The 25,525-nt window shown below is 44.8% G+C and overlaps 2 protein-coding genes and 1 long non-coding RNA gene across 4 annotated transcripts in view; 2 read left to right on the top strand and 1 right to left on the bottom strand.

Annotated features, from left to right (window-relative positions):
* The window catches only part of IFT140 (intraflagellar transport 140), a 93,143-nt gene extending 91,252 nt beyond the window's left edge, over window positions 1–1,891 (top strand). The window contains exon 30 of the mRNA XM_079952303.1: window positions 328–1,891. Coding sequence (XP_079808429.1) covers window positions 328–531 — 204 coding nt within the window. The 3' untranslated portion in view covers window positions 532–1,891. The remainder of the gene's footprint in view (window positions 1–327) is intronic.
* TELO2 (telomere maintenance 2) lies at window positions 1,631–25,233 on the bottom strand. 2 transcript variants are annotated; one of them, XM_079952371.1, is made up of 21 exons: window positions 25,124–25,233; window positions 23,517–23,863; window positions 21,536–21,813; window positions 19,896–19,964; window positions 18,300–18,447; window positions 17,329–17,431; window positions 16,723–16,791; window positions 15,076–15,217; window positions 13,655–13,791; window positions 12,797–12,885; window positions 12,090–12,197; window positions 11,886–11,974; window positions 10,828–10,919; window positions 10,051–10,167; window positions 9,672–9,743; window positions 9,208–9,378; window positions 7,565–7,656; window positions 6,487–6,586; window positions 5,174–5,238; window positions 4,030–4,145; window positions 1,631–1,766 (listed from the first exon to the last, which is right to left on the bottom strand). In XM_079952371.1, the coding sequence occupies exons 2-21, from the start codon at window positions 23,846–23,848 to the stop codon at window positions 1,669–1,671; spliced, it is 2,487 nt and encodes an 828-aa protein (XP_079808497.1). In that variant the 5' UTR covers window positions 23,849–23,863; window positions 25,124–25,233; the 3' UTR covers window positions 1,631–1,668. The 2 variants fall into 2 exon arrangements, with proteins under 2 accessions (XP_079808497.1, XP_079808498.1); XM_079952372.1 differs by lacking the exon at window positions 25,124–25,233 and adding an exon at window positions 24,960–25,109.
* Window positions 4,142–4,854, top strand: LOC307202484. The gene is made up of 2 exons (XR_013832905.1): window positions 4,142–4,658; window positions 4,762–4,854. It is a non-coding gene; the product is annotated as an uncharacterized lncRNA (long non-coding RNA).
* Window positions 25,234–25,525: the final 292 nt, after the last annotated feature.

Raw genomic sequence — 25,525 nt, 5'->3', positions numbered from 1 at the left:
AAGGAATACAAATTCTAGATATTATGGAGCCTTGGGAATCACTCATACAGCTAATGAAAACCAGCATCTCACAACCCTTCTGCTGTTGGTTATAGCTATTAGAAAACTCCTTAGTCAAATGCTGAAAACCTGTGGATATGGTTTCCCAAAGACAACTCAGATCTGTGGTTATGCACTGTTCCAGTACAAGCAGATAACGGATTACAGTCTGAGCTTAAAATAGCTTGTCAGTGCCACAGTCACCTGGAGGTAGATTTTTTAGTTCATTTTACCATTCTGTTTATGTGAGAACAACCCTTGACTAGGACATACTTTTGTTCTCCCTAGGCCTACCGGTACCTAGAAGAGTTGCGGAAAAAGATTCCCTGCGTAAACCTCAATTACTATGTGAGCCAACAGACTGTGGAGGCTGTCCACAGGGGGCTGGGCATTCCTCTGAGCCGAAACACTGCCCCAGAGAGGGTTCGCCACAACAGCATGGAGGAGAAAGGGGTGGAAGACGAAGTGGCTGATGAAGCAGAGGCTTCCTAAGCAGTCTGAGCTTGGTCCCTGTAACTTCTATTCCTGCACTGTTAGAGGAGAGCCAAAGGATTGCCTTGCCTCATTTTATTAGGGGTAAATAGACTGGTGGGAAGCCAGTTTCTAAGCTATATTGTATGCTTGGCTTTTTCCAAGATGTTACGGTTGGAATGCACTGCCCAATTGTTGAGGTTTGTGCATCTCTTAGCAAGTTAGTAGTGGTAAAAATATGTATAGTTTAAGATAGCCATTTTTGTTTTCAGCCCACTTCCAGGTATTTTAGTACTTTTATTACATTTTTGGGAAACACAAATGTCTTGAGTAATTTTGTATATCAGAAAAGATGAGAGACCAAGAGGTTTGGGCCAAAACAGACCTCATAACACATTGTTTGAAAATCTGATGTAATCAAACAGAGCATCCAACATGACTTCCATTTTCCCTCACCCCACCCCCTTCTCCTCTTGGATCGCATTTAGTGCAAGTTGAGAGTGTGCTTTTTGCAGTGTGTGTGAAATAGTGCCAGGAGAAATGACTTCATCTGCTCCTGGCAGATGAGCCACATGACCTGTGCACCAGTCTTCTGATAGTGAACATCTTAGGCTGAGTTAACAGCACTTTCAAGCCATTTTATCAGACCTGATCAGTCAATAGAATCCTGCTGTGTTACCATTGGCCACTGTAGTCATGCACAAAAGTCAAACAGAAGTTAATGCATGATACCCAGTAAGGACCCAAAGTCAAAAAGAGCCCATGCTCTATCCAGAGCTCAGATGAGACGAACAACACACAGGTTCTAGGAGCTGGCGTAGATCCTTTCCTTTGCAACATACTCATATTAACCTGGTTCAAGAACACTGAGTAAATAGTCTCTTTGCTCCTGTCCTGGCTACAGTGTCAGCCTATGCACACACAAGTGTGTGTTTGCAGAAAAGCAGCAGTACCAGCACACCTCTCTACCAACAGACCAACAACAAATGCATACTCAACTACCCTCTGCTACCAAGCCCAGGTGTTAAGCTACCTATCTATGGCTTACAACTCAGTGTCCTCCTTCCTTTCATTTCCTCCAAGCAGAGACAGGGCAGATTCTGAGCCACCAGCTGAACAGAGGGCAGGCAAAGGGCATCTCCATCATCAAGCCCTCCTTCACGTTTCAAGAGTTTTTTTCTTCAGGTTTTCCATCAGTAGCAGATTCTGCAGTGCCAAACTTCTGCAGTCACCATCTGGGTCCTTCTCTGCAACATCTGCAGAAAATAGGAAAAGACAGACAAGAGGAGAGGAAAGAATGGCTCGAGGAAATCCCTGTAAAGCATTAGTTGAACTGTCAAGTGTGCTTCAGTAAAGGAACAATAAAAGGAAGTTATCCCCACCCCAGCTTTCCAAATATCCAGCTTGTTTGATTTTAGACCAAACTTTATTTAGCAACATTTCTTTTTTACACAGTTACCCCGTGTAACCAAAACATCTCAGCACTAGGTGCTGGCAAAATAAAGTTGCAGCAGCTGTCTGTTTTCTTTAACCACAGGACCAAGTAAAGATTGGAGGAGTTTTAACACTGAGTAACTGAGGGAACACTGGAACGTGCTCTCTTTTTGGCTCAGTATTTCAGATTCTTTACCTCTAAACTAGTTTTAAAGGACGAATTTAAAGCCTGACTCCCACACAAACCCAGCTCAAGTTTACAAATCCACATTTTGCATAAAACTTTATGTGAAGTGGTGACTTCCACAAAGCCATTTCAGGCATGCACCTATCTGTGTGTGAAAGAAATTTATGCCATCCTACTCAGAGGTATGCTTCCAACTGCACAATGCATGAGCAACAATAAGCCACTTTGTACAGGTGCATTTTTATCAACTGGCAACTATGTGAAACGAGTTATGCACTTCTTTGTACTGTGAAGCACAAACAGACCTCATACCATACAGAAAAGTTAGCATCTGATGTGGCACTTGCATCATTCCTTGTCTTAAGCACTGTGCTATACGGCACATCAACTCGGCTTGTCGGTCTTGTTCTGGCTAGGTTTTTGTACCTTATACAGCTGCAGATATATTAAGAATTGAGAAATGCAGCAGGCAATTCATTCCCTCCCCCCAACACACAGATGCCAGGACAGAATAAATTTCAGCTACTGAATTTTTGCTTGCTAGGCAGCTAATAGGCACTGTACCAGGGGGAGGGAGGGGGTGGCTGGCAGCTCTATATTTCTAACAGTCTTGCAAAGTGGAAATCAGGATGTCAGAGCAGAGGGGAGCCTGAAAGAGTGGCGAGTCTGTGGGAGGAAATCCTGTGCGCACAAGCTAAGCGCTTGAAGCCTAGCACTAGGTCAGTCTGGGTACATGACTCACTCAGATAGCCCCCCTCTATTTATAAAATGACAGAATGGAACACAGTTCTAAGGGCAGCCTGCGGTCCAAAATGATTAACATCAGCAGTTGCCCCAATGTAACAAAGGCTCATTTAACGAGAGAGTGTGCACCGTGGAAGCAGATGGCTAGCCCAGTAGAAGAAATAAAAGTCAAAACCTCTGTGCTATCACAATTTTCTAAGCCACTAGCTCTTGCCTTCCCTTTCCATATGCCTATAGCACTTCATGAGCCAGGCAACATGTTACCCACAAGGCCAAAGTTTCTAGTCATCATGGTTGGAGAGATGTTTATATATGTGATGACTTTGCCCCTCCACACCTTGACTGCATTTGCAAATCATACCCTATTCACATTGCACAATACTTTCCATCTGCAAAGGAGGATATGGGATTTTAGCACCAGCCCAGGAAGACTCTTCTCCACCTGTCCAGTTGCCCTCCTGAGCGTTATCAGTCCAAGACCATGCATCCCGTCTCCTTTCAGGCTAGCCTCAACTCATTGCTAAGCAGGCTACGCTCGAGGACAGCAAAAGCCTATTCCTCCACACATACCACAGCATGGGAAAAGAGGGAATCTTTAGGCTCCATGGCAGCCCTTTTCCCTTTTAAGGGCACAGATTTCTAGCAGCCAGTCCAGGGATCAAAGACTAGCTGTATTGGTGTCACATCCTCTCCAGCTCCCGTGGGAAGCTCACTCTCAGGATCCAAATGGTGAGGGAAAGCAACCCAGGACAGAAATGGGAAGGATTCTGAGCTTATCCAGGATATGTGGCACTTGATTCCTAGCAACTCGCCCCTTCAGCAATGAAATCTGAGTCAGGCTGCATCGTCTTGTGCATTTCTAGGTATGCAGGAGACACTCAACTGCCCTCTCCTGACTGGAGACTGGTTGTATACTCCTTTGCTTGGGGGGGGGGCAGCGCTGAGAAAAATGGCCCAGTGGAATTCTCCACTTCCATACACCCCTCAGGAAGACAGATCCATTCACATGACCAAACTGGAACACTGGGAACAAGGACAGAGAAATTCCAGCCTGGGATGTAGCTTCTCTGCCACTCGCCAATATCAGAGAGTGAGAGAAGGGTTGACCTCAACACAACCCCTGCCAATGGCCTGCTCTCACAGTGACTTCTCACCTGCCAGCCAGGCTTGGGTCTCTAAAAGCTCCTCCGTCATGTCCTCCAGAAGGCACTCAGCAGGAACACTCAGGAGTGTGGAAGAGACAGATGACAAAAGCCCTTGGCGCACATATCTGCAGGGAAAAGGAGTGCCCTTGTGAAAGCCAGCAGGAAGGAATCTCATCCCTACCCAACTGATAGCTGGTGGCCTTGACACCGCCTTCTGCTTTGCTAGCTTCATTTTTCTGCTGGAGTCACCAAACTTAATTGCTTGAATTGCACCTAGAGTTACCCAGAGCTGAACTCTGGAGATTTCTGTCCCACTCACAGCTTCTAGTTGCTCTTTGGAGTGTAAAGAACAGCACCGAGAAAGCTGTAGCTAAAGCTGCTTTCCTAGAATATGGGTGGTTTGTCCCTCCCCCCCTCCTTGGTTTTAATGTATCTACATGGGTTTTTAAAATTTATTCTTTTTGTGTGTGTGGAGAGAGAGAGGGAGAGAGAGTGCACAGGGCAAAACAAGAAATAAAAGTGGGGGAAGAAAAAGGGAAAAAAGAACTAACACCCATATGGAATATTTGAAAAACCCAGAACTTATAAACATTACAAGATCGTCACTGTAGTTAACTTACATTTAACCTAATACATTTGTTTATAAAACTGAATTCAAAATATTGTTAAATTTGTCCATAGTATGTCTACGTTTATACACGATTTGTTCATGTGTTTGTTTGGTTGTAGATTACCTGGGAGTTCCCTTGGGCAAGAAAAAGCAACGAACAAATTATTTATTTAAATTTGTTTAAATAAATAGGGGACATATTAATAAAAATAAAAATAATGACATATTCATGCCTGAGATTGTGTCACATTCACATTCAAACATTGGAAAGTTGCTTATGAAAATGGCTGACTCGTTCAAGAACTTGAGGAGGGCAGTGTGATTTGAAACGCTTTCTTAGCCTCAGTTTTACTCAACCTGACTTTCCCTTTTTGTAGCCGTTTCTCTTCCCCACCTGGTTCTGGCATCTTGGTACTACTGGGGGGGCCCAAAGGGCGAGAATGGAGCAAAGAGAACAAACTCCTTCCCCCACTTGATTGGGTTCCCTGGCTTTGGGTGCAGAGGGACCCTCCCGCTGCCACCACGATGCTCACAGGAACTCACGTGTCTGCATGGAAGCGCAGGGTCCAGACGAACTCGAGCAATGCCTTCCCCATCGCAGATGCTACCTGGAGGAGACACACAAATCAGGATCCATGGAAGAGGCATTGCATGGTTAGCCTCGGGTATTTTGCTTTCTGAGGCAGAAAATCCAAATGGTAAAGATATAAGCAAAGGCTGCAATCCCATAGTCACTTTCCTTGGAGTAAGCCCCACCAAACTCAATAGGACTTGCTCCTTTGTAGGCAGGTATAGAATTGTACCGAAAAGCAGTGATCAGTTTGCCATCTGTTTACAGTACTGCTGGCTATTGCTTGAGATCAGCAGCCTCCTCCGCTCTCCCTCAGAAAGTCTGCCCTGGTTTCAAACATTATCCACAACTGAAGGCACTACTGCTTCGTACCTGGGGGCGGAGGCAGGGGAATTGCCACATCCTGCAGGTGGAGCATAGTGGGAGGAACTCGGCATGCACTGATTTAAGAAATATTGACATCCATTTTAAAAACTGAGCATCACATTTGAAATTTAAATAAACTGTCAAATTGTGTTTTTTATTTTATTTTGTGGGATATGTATTTATATCTCCCTATTGAACACATTGTTGGAGTTGCTTGCTAGACCAAGGAATCTGGATTTATTTATTTTTTAAATTACAAGTGACCCAATCAAAGATAAAGGACTCAATCTTGGGAGGCCACCGGGTATGTTAGTGCTTGAAGAATAGGAAGGCAACAGTGACTGAGAGCTGTGTCGAGAGTGGACGTTCCACCCACCTGCATTTGCTAGGTCTGCTGGCTATTGCTGCAGTTCTGCTGGCTATTGCTGCAGTTCTGAAACCAAGCAGCTTATGCAGAATCCTGAGAGCACCTGGCTTTTGGAGTTGGGGCAGGGAAGCTGTGGCCCTCCAGATGCTCCCAGCCCCAGCAAGCATGGCTAGTGGTCAGAAAAGATGGAAGCTACAGTCCAGCAACATCTGGAAGGCCACAACTTTCCCACCCTGATTTTAGAGGGGCAGAGGGAAGCAAAGTCCCAGAGCCAGTGGTAGTTACAGAGTGAAACATGGAAAGGTGAGCAGCTTCTTCTGCCTGAAACCAAAGGGTCTCTGCTAATTCAGAGCCAAAATCAGACCACACAGTTTCAAAAACTCTCTGCATACACCATGTGTAGATGCTTCACCCCCTCACATCCTGTCTGCCAGAGCAAATGTTCACTGGCTCCCTTTGGCAAAAGATGGGATGCCACAGCATGCCAAAAGCCAAACACAGGCAACTGTGTACTTCTCAGGTACTTTGGAAGGGCCTATCTAGTATCCTCACCACAGTGTTGACAGCGAAGTACATCAGAATTGCCAGGGTGTGTGTCAGCCGGGCCAAAACCAGGTGATCATCTCCCAAAAGGTCAAAGGTGGTCAGTGGCCTGGAAAGCAGAGAGGGAGAATGTTCTAACTGGCTGTGAAAGATGGTCTCCTTCCCTACAACCCCCCTTAGGTTTTAAGATCAGCAAAGGGAGCCTCTTGGTAGCTCCACTGCCCTCAAAAAGTTTTGCGAAGGGAGTTGGCCCAGGTGGGAGAGGACGTTATCTGTGGCAGCTCCTAGGTTGGGGAATTCTCCCCCCCCCCACAGGTGTATATATAGAACCTTCATTGGTTGCCTTTGTGTGAAGACACACTTCTGACACCTGATATACACGTTTTCCTGGGACAGCAATTTGTTCTATTTGTTAAAATATTATTATTATTATTATTATTATTATTATTAAGATGAAAGAGAAGGAGAAGAAGCAGCAAGCCTTGGTCTTAAACTGCAGCTCCCAGCTCCTATCCTAATTGCTGTTTACAAAAAGCTGAGAACAGTTGTTCTCCATCAGGCATCCTCTGCTATTGCTAAAGAGAACCGAATTCCAGGAGCCAAGACAGAGCCTTCTTTTTCAGAAGCTGAGCAAGAACAGACATGCAGCAATTCCAAAAGGAGCCAAGGACCTGGGTGCAAAGGCATCCTTTGGACATTTTTGCTGCAGCAGTCCTGCAAATGAAAAGGTGAACTACAGTTTAGTCTTTTTAAAGAGTTTGGACTGTTCTGGCTCTTGGGCTGTTGGGAGTGGCAAAATAAAAAGACAGAAAAAGTCCTGTATTCCGTTTAAATTAAACTACTTGTTTGTTTAAATATAAATGCCTGGTGCATTTGTTAACATGGAATACAGACACACAGCCCAGCACCTACCAAACCTGAATCACACACCTGGTTGGTTGGTTGCTAGCTTACTTTTTCTGCAATGAGATAAATTTCAGCCATGAATATAATGGGTGCTGTTGCAGGATATATTCAAAATGTATTCCATGCACGCCTCTGATAACACAACACAGCCCTAGGGACATGAAAATGCAAGTGGCCTCACCTGTCAAAGTTCCGAAGAAGCGGGAAAAAGAAATGACCAGCAACTGGACCAAATCTGTTGGGGGCAGATGGTGGCTTTGCTTGGGACTGGCCCTGTTCCAAACAAAGTGAAAGGTCAGGCAGGAGAACCGTCACTAGCAAGTGAGACTTGACGAAGACCCCAGAAGAGGCTTCATGGATGCAATGTTTTGTTCCACTCTCCCTTAAACAGACCAATATGCTTTCCTTGTAGGACTCTCAGGGTCCCCTTCAATTCTATGATTCTATGAATTTCAGACATGCCAATCCAGATCCACGATAATGCTTTGATTACTTGGAAACATAGTTAATCAGCTTAGCATCAGTTTTAAAGGGCACAGGTGTCTGAAACATGAAATGTGTTGCCATTTGCCCGTAGGTAAGAAAAGGGAAGTTTCTTTTGAAATGCTTAAGCACCTTTGTGGTTAGCAATGCAACATCTTATGACCAAGTTCAGCCACAGACAGGGAAAGTACATCTATTTCTGAATTTCAGGTGGTATCAGCTTATCTCAAAAACAAGTGATGTTGGGGGGGGGTGATGTTTGGTGGTGGAGGGCTGGACCCGATCGTGGAATGTGATTGTACTGCATCACCTTCTATGGCACAGATCCGTGAGAGGAAAATATGGAGGCAATAAAAGATGGGAGATAGGACTGAAAAGTTGTCCTCCCTTGGGATGACCATCAGAGGCAGGAGGCCCATCCCAGGATGAAAAGAAGAAGAAGAAGAAGAAGAAGAAGAAGAAGAAGAAGAAGAAGAAGAAGAAGAAGAAAGAAGAAGAAGAAGAAGAAGAAGAGGAGGAGGAGGAGGAGGAGGAGTTTGGATTTGATATCCTGCCTTTCACTCCCTTTAAGGAGTCTCGAAGTGGCTAACATTCTCCTTTCCCTTCCTCCCCCACAACAAACACTCTGTGAGGTGAATGGGGCTGAGAGACTTCAGGGAAGTGTGACTGGCCCAAGGTCACCCAGCAGCTGCATGTGGAGGAGCGGAGACGCGAACCCGGTTCCCCAGATTACGAGGCTACCGCTCTTAACCACTACACCACACTGGCTCTAGAATATGCTATAGCTTTTCTTTTCCTGAAACAAGGTGTGCCTTCGAAATAAAAAGTATGCTAAGCGTTTCATTGCTGTGTTGACTGGCTCTTTAAGGCAAACAATCTGCATCCTGGAGTAGTGGTTCAGAAGGAGCCACAGGTCACCTGAGTTAATATAATTGTTAATTGTTACTTTGACCAGATCAGGGATAGAGCTCTCAAGGTGCTCCCACCAATGTAGTCCTATCAGGAGAGATCAAGGACAGGCCGGAACAGGTCTATAATTTAAAGACATGGAGGGTGGGGGTTGAAAGCTGAGGAGAGCCGATCAAACAAGACCCTAATAACATTATGGGCTGCTGTAAAGGAAGTTTCTATGAAGGCCTTCAGAACAAAGAGAGAACTCCGCTCCATATGGGTAGGTGAATGTATGGCCCCTCCCATTACCAGAAGTTTGGGAAGCCTGAACTCAACAGAAAACCATATTTCTTGGATTTCTTAAGCCCTTGAATACAAGACCAGCTCGTCTGTCTGCACTGATGTGCCCCCTGCTATAGCTCAAGGCAGTTTTGCATTTCCTGGCTTCACCTTTGCAAACCTTCTGGTCTTGCTTCGGATCCTTTCATCCACAACTTTTTGCCAGTCTGGAGAAGAGCTGTTGCTAGACAGGATCTGGATGCTGGGCTGTTTCAGACTAGGAAGCTGCTTTGCTTTGGGAGAAAAGGGCTGAGAGAGTTCCTGGGCTGCTCTGGCCAGCACCTGAGTGAATAGACAAGAAGTTGTCAGGCGCTTCTAGCCTGGACGTGCAGTGCATTCCACTCACTTCACGAGGACAACAAATATAAAACACAGAGCATCATTCAAACTACAAGAAACCATTTACAATAGCAAAATAAGGGATGCGGGAGTCAGAACTTCACATATACACAACTTCATGGCAGAGGTGAGGAGTGAACTGGGGAGCTTCCTACAGGTAACTCAGTCTCTTAGCTGCAATGCAACACTACCTCTCGCAAGGCTTGCTTATAATATGCTGGAAAAGGGCGACTTACATCCAGGATGTCCATGCGCTGGCGGAGACTATAGTTCAGGGAGTAGAACTCAGAGGTCAGAAACTTGGCCACCTAGGCAACAGAAAACAAAGGTGAGTTTAGAGGTGTTCTGTGGCTCCTTAGTCTTACAAGCTGCCCCATCAATCTGGCAAGCTAGGGGCAGAGGAACAGACTGCTATATTCCAGTGCTTCTGCCCATGGCTTTCCTTCTTCCTAGCAAGATGCTTTCCCTGTCCACCTAGTGCAACCTTACCAATCTCCTCGTCTTACCAGCCCCTTAGCTAGCTTCTCAAATGGCCCTCTCTGAGCCTGGCTAAGAAAGGCCAGCTGCAGCTCCTCAGCCCCTGCAGTCAGAACCAAAGACAGCACAAGGACTCACTGGTGTTGGGTCTGTGACAGTGATGGCCACCAGAGCGCCTTGACGAAGCCCCACAAAGCCTTCTATGTAGCTCTTCTCGTCTAGATGCAGCAGGACCTTTGCCAGTTCCACGCTCACCTGCACAAAAATACCAAAGAGTGTATGTGTGTGTCTTTTGAAGTCTCAGCCGTTCAAGAGGCTTGATGTTTCAGGCAGGTCAAGTTGAGAGTCAGCTGGTCTCATCGAGTGTAATACAAAGTTTGCAGGGGGCAGGGAACAGATGACAGTCCCCCTCTCTTGCTGCTACCATGACACCCTAAGTTGGGTGTTCAAGAGATCACCAAGGTTGCCTAGACTGATTAAGCTGCCAATGAGCTTCAACGTATGTGCAGAGCAACTGGAAATCATCTAAAGCATACACCCCTAAACTTGGAACTTCAGGTGTTTGGGAACTACAATTCCCATTGCCCCTGACCACTGGTTCTGTTAGCTAGGGATAATGATGGGAGTTGTAGTCCCAAAACATCTGGAGGGCCAAGTTTGGGGGTGTATGATCTAAAGTCCTAACTGCGCCTCCTCCCCCCCCCCACACCCCAAATACGCTATTTTGCCTTGGACAGCAAAGAAGTCAACTGCTGCCACCATAACTACAGAGAACTGTCATTGCCTTCGAATAGCAAAGGGGACCACCCTCCTGTATTTCTCACTCATCAAGGGCAAGCCCCTGAGCCCCAGCAAGTTCTCATTGGTTATTTCTAAAGCCGAATCAAGATCAAACCAAGAGGAATTTGCATTTACTTCTCGTGCAGCTGCCACGTTCCTTCGGATCAAAGTCTCCAGGGTGCTCATTGTGGCTTCATACTTGTCCGGATCTTCGGGACCAGTCAGGACTGAAAGAAAGAAAAGATGAGAAGGAAGCTCACATTTGACTTCCCAGTTGTCCAGTCAAGTTAATGCTGTACCAGGAATATATGTTACGCAGAAAGTTCATGCAATCATATGCTTTAAACTAAAAGATTTGGGTTTGCAAATAATTGTGGCAGTCTTTCATAGATAGGTCTGGGACAAAAGTAGCCAATGAGGTGCCTTCCAAAATTTGCTTGACTCCAACACCCATCACCCCATGAGCAATGGTTAGGGGATGATGGGAATTGGAGTCCAGCCCCATCAGCTAGGCACCATGTTGACTTGCCCTAGTCTGGGAGACAGAGGATAGTAAAGAAGTACAGGAGGCTCTGAATAAGGCATAGAATGTGTCAGCCCAACAGAAAAGCCACAGGATGTTTCACAGGCAATAAATTTGTTTACTTCAACCAGGAAACACAACACATGTTGAGAGCCACTGCGGTGTCCTCAGTTTCTTGGATGAAAGGTGGGATAGAAACAAACAAAACATCCCAGAAAGCTAGTTCACATGTCACACTAAACCATAGGCTTGCACAACTTGAACAATGGAACATTTGCTCTCTTCCTCCAAGGAGTTCCAAAGCTTTTGCTTCTGTATTTGATTAACCACAGCTTGCTATGCTGTACAGACCAGAAACAGTGGTCAATTTTAACTATGGTTAGTTTAAACAAGCCAGCTTCAGTAACTATGGTTTGATGTTTGCTTGATTGAAACTATCCAGTTTGTGTCAGTCACAGTTTGCTGGTCTGGATAATGCAGTTAAGCAAAAGTGGAAACAAACACTTCCAAATTGTTTCTCCTGGTCAAATGAGAGGAGGGGAAGGGGGAGTCTGAAGGCCCATGGCTCACTGCGGCTCATTCTTACTTGCTCTTGTCATGCTAACTATGGTTTAGTGTGTCATATGAACAATGCTATGGACTTCATACCATCTTATCCCTAATCACTTACTTTCAATACAGTCTCGGATGTAGGTGGGAGCCTTGGTCTTCTTCAGTTCTTTGTCCTCTGACATGTCATACGGAACGAGGTCATCATCGCTGAAAAAGAAACAAATTTAAATTCTTCCTCAAATGAGATTTGATTCATGCACACAGTGCGAAGATCCTACATTGTATCTATCTTCTTGCTTGGCAACAACATTTTGCCACATACCTATCAAGCTCAGAGTCATTCCCCTGGTACAGTCCTTCAGAAGCACTTGGCTGTGGTTTCACACTGGGTTTCAGAATGGTGCCTGGTGTCATGGCTGGTCTGCTGTTCCTGCAGTAGCAAAAAAAAAAGTTCCTACCAACTGAGGGGAAAGTCTTGCTTATGTTGATAATAGGAAAGAGTTGCAACAGCAGGTGAAAACATAACTATTATGTAAACATGCTGCAAATTAGCCTGGGTTCTAAAAACGTCAGACGTTATGTCCTGAAACTCCACAAAGAAATAAGAAAACTGTTATGTAGACTAAAAGATCCCATTTGCACAGAATGCCACATCATGTTTTAGTGAGCTTCTCGGCTCATGTGATCTTTCCTTCCCCCACCCACCGCCCTCCTCTGGCATAGCCATGGTGAGAGGTCTGGGAACACCTGCTTCCTATTTTAAATCAAACACAGTTTATGATTACATTTGAAAGGGACAAACTGTGGTTAGCTTAAACCATGCTTTGTTGAAACAAGGTTAGATCAAACCAGTTTATAATCCTGGCTTATTCAACAAAGCGTATTTTAGCACCATACAAATTAACACAGATTAGTTTTGAGCATGGCTTAGCTTAATGTGTTAAGTAGGCCAAAGTCTCCAGCAGAGAAAACAATGACAGAAAGCAGCCAGTGCAAGTTGAAGCTGAAGGGAGTCTAAAGGTAACTTACCCAATGCTCTGGGAATCACTGTCAGGAATCTGCTCTGGCCTCTGAATCAGCAAGGTCTTTAAATCTCTGATCTCATCATCTTCTTCATACTAACACATTGAGAACAAAGCAAAACATTAAGATAGAATAAGGGGACTAATACACAGGTTGGCTCTTGCATAAAGGCAAGTGGCAGACATAATTTGATTTACTAAGTCCATTCTTGGGATGGCGCTTGTTGTTTCACCTCAGAAAATGGTTGAAACAGGTTGACCCGCAAAGTTTGTAACAAGAGACAGGTGCCGGCTTAAAAGCAAGGCCAGACTCGACTAAATGTTGGTTGGATTCAGACATAACAGGAAACCACAGTTTCCTGCTAAATGAATGAACAAGCCTCACACTTGCATACTTTCCCTCCCGGCCTCCTGTACAGCCACAAGGAGACATAAGGTTTTGCTTCCATTTTTGAAACAATCCACAGTTGCCCATTACAACCAGATTTGAAAGACCATGGTTTGTTTCAACTGTGGTTTCAGGAAAAAAAAGCCAGGATCTGAAGCCACAGTCTTGCAAACCAGTCCCCCAAGTTTGGACCTAACAAGGAGATGTTGCCTTTCTAAAAGCAGAAGCAAAAGCTTGCGCTCTCCTCCTGAGAAGCAAAGGCTCCTACAGACTTGTTCACATGGTGGGAAATCCTGATTTCCCATTATATTTAAACAGAACCATTCTCTCTGTCACACACACACAAACATATACACACAACAATTTTAAATGGCAGAAGCTGGGACACAATACCAAAGGTATATTCCACTAGCATATTTAAAGGATTTTTTCCCTGCCACAACCGAACACGGCAGAAAGTTCACTTGGCTGTCTCACCTGAAATTTCAGAGCGGGGCCTTCAGACATTACCCTGGCACTTACGCACTCGGCCACAACCATCCCTATATGGCGGATCTTTGGCAAGTTGCTGTCCAGGTGACACTTCATCCCTTCCATCATGACTGTGAGTAGCTCTGGAAGGACAAGCAGAAGGTGACCAGGAAAATTCAGCAAAAAGCACAATAGCCAACTCTGACATATTTAAAACCTGATAAGCAGGTGTTGTGCTTTCCACAATGGGGCAAATATATATTTCGGCATCTTTTGAACCATCTGCTATGGCTTTCCAATGCAGGCAGAAGAAGACAGTGCTGAACTTTCCTTTTCTTCTTTTTTTAGCAGTGGGGGTACACTACTCAAAGGAGTAGCCAGCTAAACACAGGTTAAAACAGAAACGAAACATTTTAATAGCTACAAAATGTATTACTTCCAAAAGTTTTATGGTCTGCGAAGAATGATGGATCTAATGAGGCAGACTCATAATAAATGTGCTAGTCTTTTTTGGTTTTTTACAGAAAAATAAAAATTTTCATTGTATATTTAAGAAGTGCAACATAATAGTATGAGATCGGTTTCTTTTCTCCTTTTACATAGACTCAACAATGTATATGGTACCTTTTCTTGAACCTTGTTGTACCAATACATTAGAAGACAGAAGCCACGCAAGACAACCCCACAATCTGAACTCATTTTATTTTTTAAAAGAGAATCCTTAATGTTAACAGGAGAGCCCAGCTGGGTACTGATCCACAGTACATACTGGCTGATTTGCACAATGATCCACAGATAAAGACCTGTTTTTGCCCATGGGTCAAAATTAAAATCCTTAACAGGCCTGTGATCTTCCATCACTAATAACTTATCATAAGCAACACTCTGCACCAGTACTCCAAGCTCAAAGCACATGACCACCCCATGAACATCCTTCAACAACCTACTGCCCTTCGGATACTTTGGCCTACAACTCTCATCAGCCCCGGCCAGCACAAACATGCTAGATGGGTCTGATGGGAGTTGTAGGCCAAAAACATCTGGAGGTCTCAAGGTTAGGGAAGGCTGCCGCAGGTGGACTATCCCACCCTATGTTGGGTTACTTCTCAGTTGATCTCTATTGGCAAGACATCCTACTGATCTCACCACATCTCAATAAACTGCAGCTTTATGACATTCACACCAAGATAATAGGTTCTATCCAATGGTGGTCCTGTGCAGTATAGCCCCACTGAAGAGAATGAACAGGGCAACCTTAGGCTTATTCATTTCAATAAGTATACTCTGAGTAAGACTGGCACTGGGTACAACCAATTGCTGCAGCCACCCTGTGAGCATCTCCCAAGGTAGTCACCCAGATTCCACCATGAAGATTTTGAGGCCCAGCGGCCCAAGATGCCAGCTTGGTCCTTTTCTCTCTCCCTTACCTTGTCTGTCATTCAGTATTTCTGCTTCTTTCAGATGAGAGAGGCAGATCAGAATGGCCTTGCTGATGTACAGCTGCTGCTCCACTGGGGAGTGCTTCACAGCAGTGCTGCTTCCCCAGGTCTCCAGCAGCTCTTTCAAAACCTGTGTTAGAAGCCTGAATGTCGGGTTCAACATGTCATTCTGCCCCTGTCCCCACAAGCCTCCGTTTGGGCCTCTTAGCATAATAACCCAGCAGTGACCGACTCCCTTCGTCCACCAGAGGAGGCATCTTCACAGTAAGTGCCAATGAACCCAATTCCACTTTGTATGAGGGAGTCTTCTGCTGGAGCCAGACCTATGCCTCTCAAAAGCTTGGTTAAGATCTCTTGTCATCCCCTTTTTATCCAGAAGCAAAATTTTGGGGTGTAAAAGCTCCCCAATTACCAGCAGGGTCAAGGAGGAGTAAGATGTACAGAACCTCTTAGTCAAGGCACTAACTCTCAGTGTCTTGGGATCATCTGCCCTGTGCTTTACTAAGAAAGCTTTGCCCTGCATAAAGGTAAAGGTAAAGGTACCCCTGCCCGTACGGGCCAGTCGTGTCCGACTCTAGGGTTGTGCGCCCATCTCACTTAAGAGGCCGGGGGCCAGCGTTGTCCGGAGACACTTCCGGGTCACGTGGCCAGCGTGACGAAGCTGCTCTGGCGAGCCAGCACCAGCGAAGCACACGGAAACACCATTTACCTTCCCGCTATAAAGCGGTACCTATTTATCTACTTGCACTTAAGAGTGCTTTCGAACTGCTAGGTGGGCAGGAGCTGGGACCGAACGACAGGAGCTCACCCTGCCGCGGGGATTTGAACCGCCGACCTTCTGATCGGCAAGTCCTAGGCTCTGTGGTTTTACGCACAGCGCCACCCGCGTCCCTCATATTTGCCCTGCATATCTGGGCTGAATTGCCATCTGAGGCCTCCTCTCAAGGGTTGGGCTCCAGGGAGACAGTCCCGCCAGTGTGTGCAAAGCTTGCTGCTTGGGCTCAGGATGTCTTGGGAAAAAGGGGTGTGTGTGTCCCCTAATTGCAACAGTCCCAGCTACAACCCCCCTGCCCTCCAGATGGAGCAGCCAAAATACAACATTCTCATCAATCTGCTGGACGGAACACGTGGCTGCATCTGCAATCCCACCAACTTTTTCAGTTGGTTAGTGATTATCGCCTCCTCTTCCCACCCTAGCAAGCTAAACCAGAAGAGGCGAGGATGGAGAACCCAACTTGGTTTCAGTGCAATGGTGCTCCATCAACATCTAATATTCCCCAGAACTAGAAAATCTTCTCTCGCACAGGATATTCAGCATCTTGTGACAAGTAGGAGAGCCAACCTTATGAAAAGATCTCATCCACTGACAAGAGAAAGGCCCCTCTGAAATGACCACCCATTTATCTCACTTTTAAACCTTTCATTTGTTAGCACACTGAAAAGGAGTGAAACACAGGCTGGCAAGATCAGTGGCTCTGGGGTCACTCTTCTTTCATTCTAAGTTAGTTCTGATGTGTTTTTATTACATTACACATAACAGGGCTGGGAAGGTGCTCCTATGATGTCTACCAAGTTGCATGTTATCTCTCTCACACATATATAGAAATACATTTTGCTAACCGTCACCCTGCTTACCTTGATCAGTAAGAGACGCCGCATGTTGTCCAGGGCTAGATAACCAAGGAGGTTCTGGAGCACCATAGTCTGTATTAATGAAACCACAGAGCTCATACGCATGACAAACAATGGAAATCACAGCAGATCCTTTGAGAAAGGAACAAACTCTCTCAATATGAACTATAAACCAAACCGGGTGACCTACTATTCAGATCATTATATGGGAATAGGAGCTTGACCATGAATGTTCATAGTGGACCAATTTGTTGTAATTGTAAAATTTACAAATATGCTCAGTATACCATTACGATATGCATTGTGTTGATATTGTAAAAGAAAAACAGTAAATGCGATTTACAGATTTACGGTCAGAAAGCAGGATGGCAGGGTTATTTCCTTAAACCAGGGTTAGCCAATGTGATGTCCTCCTGATGCTGCTGGCCGGTGTTTCCCCAAACCTGCCTCAGAAGGGGCACCCTGAAACTTGTACTTGCAAGTCCAAGAGCACAAGCACCGCAACATCACAACTTGTAAAAACACAGGTCACCCTTCTTAGACACAGCATATAATGCCATCCCAACAAACATGCTTGCCTCCTGATTAATGACATCCAAGGACTCTCACCGGATAGCTATACTGAAGCAGCAGCATCTTCTGGGTCATCACAAATTGAGCCTTCTTGCTTTTGACAACCAAATTCCCCAACAATCGTGACAGCACAGCAGGTCTAGCAATATAGACAAAGCAACATTTCAACCATGAGTGTCTTTTCTCTAAATCGGTGCTGTTTTAAAATCGCAACTGGATCACAAGACTAGATGATTCACAAATAGAAGTCTGGAATGTATTGGCAAAGCAAGATGTGCAATATTCAAGTTCCCCTCCTATGTTGTTTAGTCGTTTAGTCGTGTCCGACTCTTCGTGACCCCATGGACCAGAGCACGCCAGGCATTATCCCCTCCTATAAGGGCAGATAAAAGCAAGAGAGATGTCTCTCTGCTCAAATCATATATGTCTGAAAGACCAGCCTCTGCCTAACCAAACTTTTAAGATTCTTTTCAGGTGCTGTATTGGGGTGCTCCCACTGAATAAAGAGAGATGGACAACCACCAGAGAGAAGGCCTTTTTGGTACTGGCACCTAGTAATGGAACTGCCTTCCCAGGAAGGCTTGCCTGGTGTCATCCCTGTGGACTTTTCAGTGCCAGGTAGAGACCTCTCTCGTTACCTAGGCCACCTAAACAACTTATATTGCCAGGTTCTCTCCAGTTTTTAAGTCTGTGTTTTACATCTTGGAGATGCTATGACCTGTGTTTTTCTTGTAGTTATTTCAGTTTATATTTTAACGGTCTTATATTCAGCTTGTTTTAAAGAGTCATTTATTGTAAGTTGCCCAAAGGGCTGTGTTTTATGAGGAGGCATACATACAAATAAATAAATGAAATAAATAAGCCTTCCTCCTTTTCAAACTTCAACAGCTGAGCAGGCTGAAAGGAAATCTAATTTGTAGTGCAGGGGGAACCATTTTCAACTGCTGCAAGGATACAAGGAGGCATGGCATGCGCCCACCGTTCCACGCAGAGGTTTGGCTACTTACCCTGCTGCTGCCTGAACAAAGCCACAGACCACAGGTTCCACCCAGCGATTCGGCACACTCTCCACCAGTCGCCAGCATATCCTCTGCCAGATGCAGTCAGACTGGGTACGATCCGTCAGGTGGGACACCAACACGTTCAGGATTTCTTCTGCATCCCAAAAGAAGAAGAAAAGGAGTTGCTTTGATATCAGAAAGGGAAGAACAAACATCCTTTTTACTTCCTTATTTATTTATTTATTTTGGCCAGTAGTTAAGATAATTTGGGTGGTGGGAAGAGGGGGATCTTTCCTGCTGTTCTTCAAGAAGGAGAGCTACAAAAACATTTTTATAAGAATGCCCTACGCACATCATATAAGATTGTTCTTCGCCACTGTAAACCATGGTACAGTATTATATATTCCTTCCATTGCGTTGTTCTTTAAAAGTCTGCCTCCTAGTGGCTGAAAAAGGGGTAACAGCTGCCTTTTCTTAAGCAGTGCTCAGTCTTAAGTGTTCAACATGTCTGTTGAGATCAAGTCATTTAAAGAGAGACATAGAATACGAAAGAAAAACTGGTTATCAAACCAATGCTCCCTGTTTATCTAGCATCCAGTTCCTCTTCCAGGCCACCTACCTGGCTGTCCGGGTCATTTATAGGTTAGACAGTTTCTAAGAATTCATCATAGCAGAGGTGGCTAACCTCCAGTCTGGGGGAAGGAATCACATGAACCCAAGGTTCACTGCAGCTCATGCACGCCACAATAAACCATGGTTTATCTTTACCAGGTAACTTGATTATGTATTCCAGCTGTTTTTCCTTGTCTCTTCCTCACGTGGTTTATTGTAATGTGCAAGAGCACCCAATGGCTTTTCACAAGCCATGGGGGGTGGGGTGCAGGGAAAAGAGGGCAAGTCAGCAGGAGCAGTAAATCAAGTTATCTGGTAAAGCTAAAAGCTCTCTTGGAATTCTCTCCTTAGTGGCCCAAAATCATCATTTGTTGTTATTATTAACTAACACTATTACCAAGTTGCTTAAATTTCAAGGTTCCAGAGACTCCAGCCTCCTCATAAGACAATAATCTTCACAGAGTTGTAACTCTAGAGGCTAAATACTTTTTACGATACGGTGTAATTTCTTACACTTCATTATGCACATACACTTAAATCTTCAGAATGAGTGTGACTGTTTTTTGTGAAATGAGCTCCTGTTATATGCCAAGCTTGGGGACTCGGTGCATAAAACAGTTGTAGGGCACAGGCTCTGTACTCATAAGGTCCCAAGTTCAACCCACAGCACCTTCAGTTCAGGTAACAGGGCTGCGGGAGGGAAATCTGCCTGAGACCTTGGAGTGCTGCTGACAGATTGCTAGGCAGAGCTAGATCGACCAATCGTCTGACTCAGCATAAAGCTGCTTCAAATGTTCATATGAACCACACTACCAACTGCAACACTCTAACCAGCCTACATAGGAGTTCTTTGAAGAATCATGACATCAAGTGATAACCAATCGCTGCAGTCTGATTCAACCAGAGTGACAGAGCAGAGAGAAAGCAACTTTGAAAGCAGACATGTTGAAAGGAAGCTATGGCTTACTGCAAGCTTTAAAGAGCACTCACTTTGTCTTCCATGCATGCATACCTTCCCTAGCACCTGGGACACAAAGGAGATTGAGCAATCCAAGCCACCTGGAATACAAGAAATGCCACATTAGTCGATGAATCCGTCAGATCACAGAACTGAGACTGAAGCTCCAGCTGCAAAGCTTCCACAAAGATGAACAGAGCACTGGCATAAAAGTGGAAGTCCTCAGGGGAAGTCAATAACCTGGAGCTATGTATAAAAAAATAAAAACTTGTCCAGTAGCACCTTAGAGACCGACTAAGTTTGTTCTGGGTATAAGCTTTCGTGTGCATGCACACTTCTTCAGATAAAGCTTATACCCAGAACAAACTGTTAGTGAGCTAAACATGAAGAATGAAAAGTGGGTCCATGCAAGTGAGGATGACAAAGTCCTTTCAGAAGAATAAAACTCACTACTCAATGAAAGCCTCGTTATGAGGTTTGAGAGAAGCCAGCTCTGCACAAAACAGGTTGGCCTTCCTTTCAAGGCTAGGAAAACTAATCCATTTCTGTGAGATAATGAATGACCACAGACCCAACTGATTACACAGCAAACCACTAAGGCCCACCCCCTCCAGGGGTGTGGGAAAAGTTCCTCATCAAAAACTCCAGAGAGCCATGGCTGATCAGTGTACCCAGAGATAGATGCAAAGCACCATCTGCATCACTGGCACAATATAAATCAATAACTACTGTATACCTGCAAAAGATTTTTTTGAATTATCCAGGCTTAAGACTCACACTGACAACAGTGGGATTTAAATGTGCTTTATTTTGGTTGGACTGCACACGCACGCATACACACACACACACACACAACCTTCTGCCTTTAATTATCCACATGCACCTAAAGATATACGGGTGTCAGATTATTATTTTAAGTAACAATGTAGTTTGATAGCTGTGATCACTGTGTTGGCACCAAGAAATACAAATATAGTTTATTGGACCAAGTTTAGTTTGTAAGTTTGGTCTTCACAGAGCTCTTCATCAAGCAGTATCTAGACAAAAAATTATCCACAACAAACAATTCTTGAAAAAACAAAAACCTCAAAAGTATTTGAATACTCCTACTATACCAATGTAGGTTCAAAGTTATTGTTTTGTCTAGTGCTCAAATTACAGGCAGTCAAATGGGGAGAGGCTTCCTCCACCCTAACTTTTGTGTTGGGTTCCTTTTGCTTCCATTTTAAAAGACTAAGGGAGGACATGATTTGGTCCTCTACCTCTACTCAACGGTCATTAGCTAGGATCCTTCCCGTTTCTGTAACTATGTACCTGGCTGAGGACAGCAATCTGGTCTTCAGCTATGCATTGTTTGGTTTGGTTGAGACCAGCCATCCAGTTTCACCTGTGTTAACTGCTTTATTTGGAAGACAAGAGGCAAAGTCTGGCCCCTTTATATTTTCTGACACCTCCTTAGCTATTGTTTCCAAAAGGTTGTGGGGAAGCCTGTCGTTTGGCTAAACTTGGGAGGAAGCAGGGGCAAGTCTTGCAGATTTCATTAAGGGTCCTCTTCCCTTCCCTCTGCCCTCCCCTAATTTCAGAACTGGTTTTAAATACTTGTTATTCTTAGCCATGGCCTGTCAGTGCAGCAGAAGCAGCAGCAGCAGATGATGATCCTGTGAAATCTCACCTCGCAGTGAATCAGAGATCCTCTCCAGCACCTGGACCATCTCCACACCAAGCAGCGGGAAATAGTTTTGGGGGAAGAAGACAGGCCGGTTTTCTCCCTGGAGCTTGTTGCCTAGGTGATCAGGGAGACAGGCCACCTTATTGAGGATGGCCTCCTGTAGCACTGAAGGGCCAGCTTGTGTTTGTTGTTTGCAGACTTCCCACATCAGAGCAGACAGTCCAGCTCTCTGCAGGAACTGCTCCAGCACATCGACGACTTTATTCAGACGGAAACTGGGCCTGCATGGAAAGGTATTTTTCTGCCTTTATTTTCAATTCATAAGGAAAAAGCAATTCAACAGATAACATCATCACCTGCAATTCTGGTGGTTGTTTTTTAAACAACACTTTTCTATGATTCCTGGTTGTGGGCAAAGACTTGAAAATGTATAAGCAATGCTTATTGAGGACTCACAGTTGTCCATCAAGCTGCTCTAGAATCATAGAATTTTAGGGTGTATCCAACATTAGTTATAATCAAAGCACACCCGTTGAAATCAACTAAGGAACATCAATTTCTGTTAGCTACCACCTTTAGAACTGGAAGGAATTTTAAAGGTCATCTAACCCAAATACAGGAAAGAATTATGGCATCTTTGACCAATGGCAGTTCAGTCTTCCTTTAAACACATCCACACCACAATTATTTCCACACTCTCATCCCATAACTCTTGTATAACTCCTGCAATCACACATCTCCTTTCTTTGAACCTCGGGATGATATCCCTTACTAAGGGATTCAAAATTCTGTGAAGCCCAAAATACTGCACCTAAGAATGTGTGAATTAGGCAAAATAGTCAAGTCTACATTGTTTTCTAAAGGGGAATTTTTAACTTTTTGTGGTGTAGAAATTGTATTTGTGGTATAAAACTATGATCAATCACGATAGCAACTTTTGCAAAGTGAGAGGTAAAATAAAAGCATATTTGGGTTCTGTCCATGCAGTACTGTATATTGAAACAATTACCAGGTTCAGAAATAACACTAAACTACAGTTTAATATTAGGAAAATGAATCTTGGGATCATGCTCTTTCTCCTCTTCACTACTTCTTGGCATGTATGAGAAGATCAAAAGCCTTTGCTTTTGTTTTTTGAATTAACCACAATCACCTGTTATTTCTAAACATGTGAACTATGGTTTGCACTAACAGCAGCTAGTTAAAAAACATTGTTTTTAATCTTGTTTGTTTTAAGTAACCAAAGTTAGACAAATCTCAGTTCTTAAGTTAGAACATACAGGGATCCGCAATTAGTTTTAAAGGGAAAGGAGAAGCTTTCAATGTTCTCATGAATGCTGAAGAGGAGGGCACACGAGACCAAGATTTAGCCATGCTCTTTCTCATGATGCAAAACCATACTAGAGTTATGCCTGAATGCAGCCAATGACTCAGTTCAGATGTTATGCCAAACCATGGCTGAATGATTAGGCACACCCTCAGCCCCTTGGCATTGCCTTCCATCTATGGCTTGTGGCAAACTAGTTAGCCCTTACATCCAAACTCAGAAACTACAGTTTGTAATTGCCTTGAAACCTAAGATGGGCAAACAGACTCAAACTAGGAGGGAGAAGACACAGTGCATGAGCACAAAGCTTATTACATGCCAACTTACACAGCACCAAATAATGGATTTTCCAATCCCATCTGAACTGAGCCTACAAGTGGGATTTAGAACACACACACACTCCTTTGCATATGCATTTTGACTTTTTGGGATCCTCCTTCCCACTGCAGCTCAAACATTACACCCTACTCCAAAAAGCTGCTATGAAATGTTGAGTGGCTTCTGAGACAGCTGTCAGAAATAAAAATCAGCAGTCTCCCTGTATGTGCAAAAGTGCTTTTAACACTGGGCTCTTTGGATTCAGGCCTCTAAACTGAGAGAACCCTAAAAACAAAATAGTTTTAGAATTAGAGATCACAGCACAGTAGCCATGCTTACGCTGTAGAAATGATGGTGTCCAAAAGAACCATAAAAGTTTGGTCTGCTGGTCCTTCCAAGAAAAAGCAATCCCATAACTCCTTATCTTCATCTGATTGGAACTGCTCCAGCCAATCAAGACTCAGGTTACTGATAAGACACTGCAGAAAGGTAGTAAAATGATTGCGAATAAATTCTTTTTTCTCTTTCATGGAGGGTGGATTTTCAGTTCCACCAAGGTAGCTCTTAATTGTCCGCAAAGTCTCACAGATCTGGGCTCCATCTCTGGAAACAGATAGGGTGCCAATTGCTTCTTGTACTATATGGCGAACTTGAAGCAAGTCAGAATCCATTTATCCTGGTCACTTCTGGAAAACAACAAGGAGGTCGATAAGTAATAGCACCAAGGTTTGAGAAAGTAGAGCTGGTAATTATTATCCTCTGAACAGAAGAAGTGGAAAAGGTCATGGCTCAGGGGTACAACTTCTGCACTGTATGCGGAAGGTCCCAGATTCGATCCCCAGAATCTAAAAGTAGGGCTAGTACAGACTCAAAGTCTGAAACAGTGGATAGTTGTTGCCCATCAGTAGACAATACTGAGCCAGATGGACAAATGATCTGACTTAGTACTCTTGAAGGGGACGCAGGTGGCGCTGTGGGTTAAAGCCTCAGCGCCTAGGACTTGCCGATCGAAAGGTCGGCGGTTCGAATCCCTGCGGCGGGGTGCGCTCCCGCTGCTCGGTCCCAGCGCCTGCCAACCTAGCAGTTCGAAAGCACCTCCGGGTGCAGGTAGATAAATAGGGACCGCTTACCAGCGGGAAGGTAAACGGCGTTTCCGTGTGCGGCTCTGGCTCGCCTGAGCAGTGATGTCACGCTGGCCACGTGACCCAGAAGTGTCTCCAGACAGCGCTGGCCCTTGGCCTCTTAAGTGAGATGGGCGCACAACCCCAGAGTCTGTCAAGACTGGCAGGGTACCTTTACCTTTTTAGTACTCTTGAGTTACTTGGTGGAAAATGTGGGATATAAACATAGTAAGTAATAAGAACCACCAACATCCTGACCTCCTTGTGGGAGCAGAGAGTGGGATTTTAAAAATCTAAATAAACATGCAAGCACAAAACTTCAGGATGCTCCCACCTGTGTAGGTATTGTGTGGGCCTAAGGGAAACTTCAGACTAAGCCTGCAATCCTCTATCTGCTTACCTAGGAATAAACCCCAGTGAACTCAGTTGTGAGTAGACGCATTGGTTTAGCACCGCAACCATGAGTCTCATGGCACCTTAAAGACATAACAAATTTATTATAGCACAACCTCAGAACGCCCCTCACGAAATGGGCTGCCGACCACAAAAAGCTTAAGCCAAAATACTGTAAACGAGTTAAGTATTTAAGAAGCCTCGCTGGGTTTTGTTTTTGCTTTTTGCTCCTGCAAAAGACTAACATGGCTGTTGCCCTAGAAATTACCGTAACGCGGAAGCCAAGACACGTGTACTCGGAAGTAAGGCTCACTGAGTTCAGTGGGGCTTAATCCCCACGCTGATGTGTAGAACAGGACCGCCCGGCGTGAGGGAGAAACGCCTCAGCCCCTCGCTTCCCGCCTTTAGAAGTCCCCGCCGGCGAGGCCTCACCAAGGGCAGAAATGATGCCACGGTTAATAGCGACCCGGGTTGCGCTGCCTTTTCTCTACGGTCCGTCCTCAACACTCCGGGTAATACGTCGGTCTAAACAGCAGCAGCCGATTCGACGCTCCTGTCTTATGCGCGGCCGCCTCGAACAGTCTGTCGAATCTGCTGATCTTTCTTACAACCCTTCGCAGCTCTCGCGATCTCCCGGTCCGGCCCCTTTCTCTTCCGCCCTTCTTCTTCTTAAAGGGACAGTACCGATAAAGTTTCCATAGTCCCAGAGCATGGAAGAGGGCCTGTTTTTGAGACTCTGCGTGGTGTGTTACATCCCGAATCTGGTTTCACTGTTGGGTTGAATTTTATTTATTTATTGTGTTCATACCCCATTCTTGTTAGCCGCCCTGAGCC

The sequence above is a fragment of the Podarcis cretensis genome (genome assembly GCF_951804945.1).
Source record: "Podarcis cretensis genome assembly, chromosome: 14".
Lineage (NCBI taxonomy): Eukaryota > Metazoa > Chordata > Lepidosauria > Squamata > Lacertidae > Podarcis > Podarcis cretensis.
Note: the sequence above shows the minus strand (reverse complement) of the source record. Positions and strands in the feature narration are given on the sequence as shown.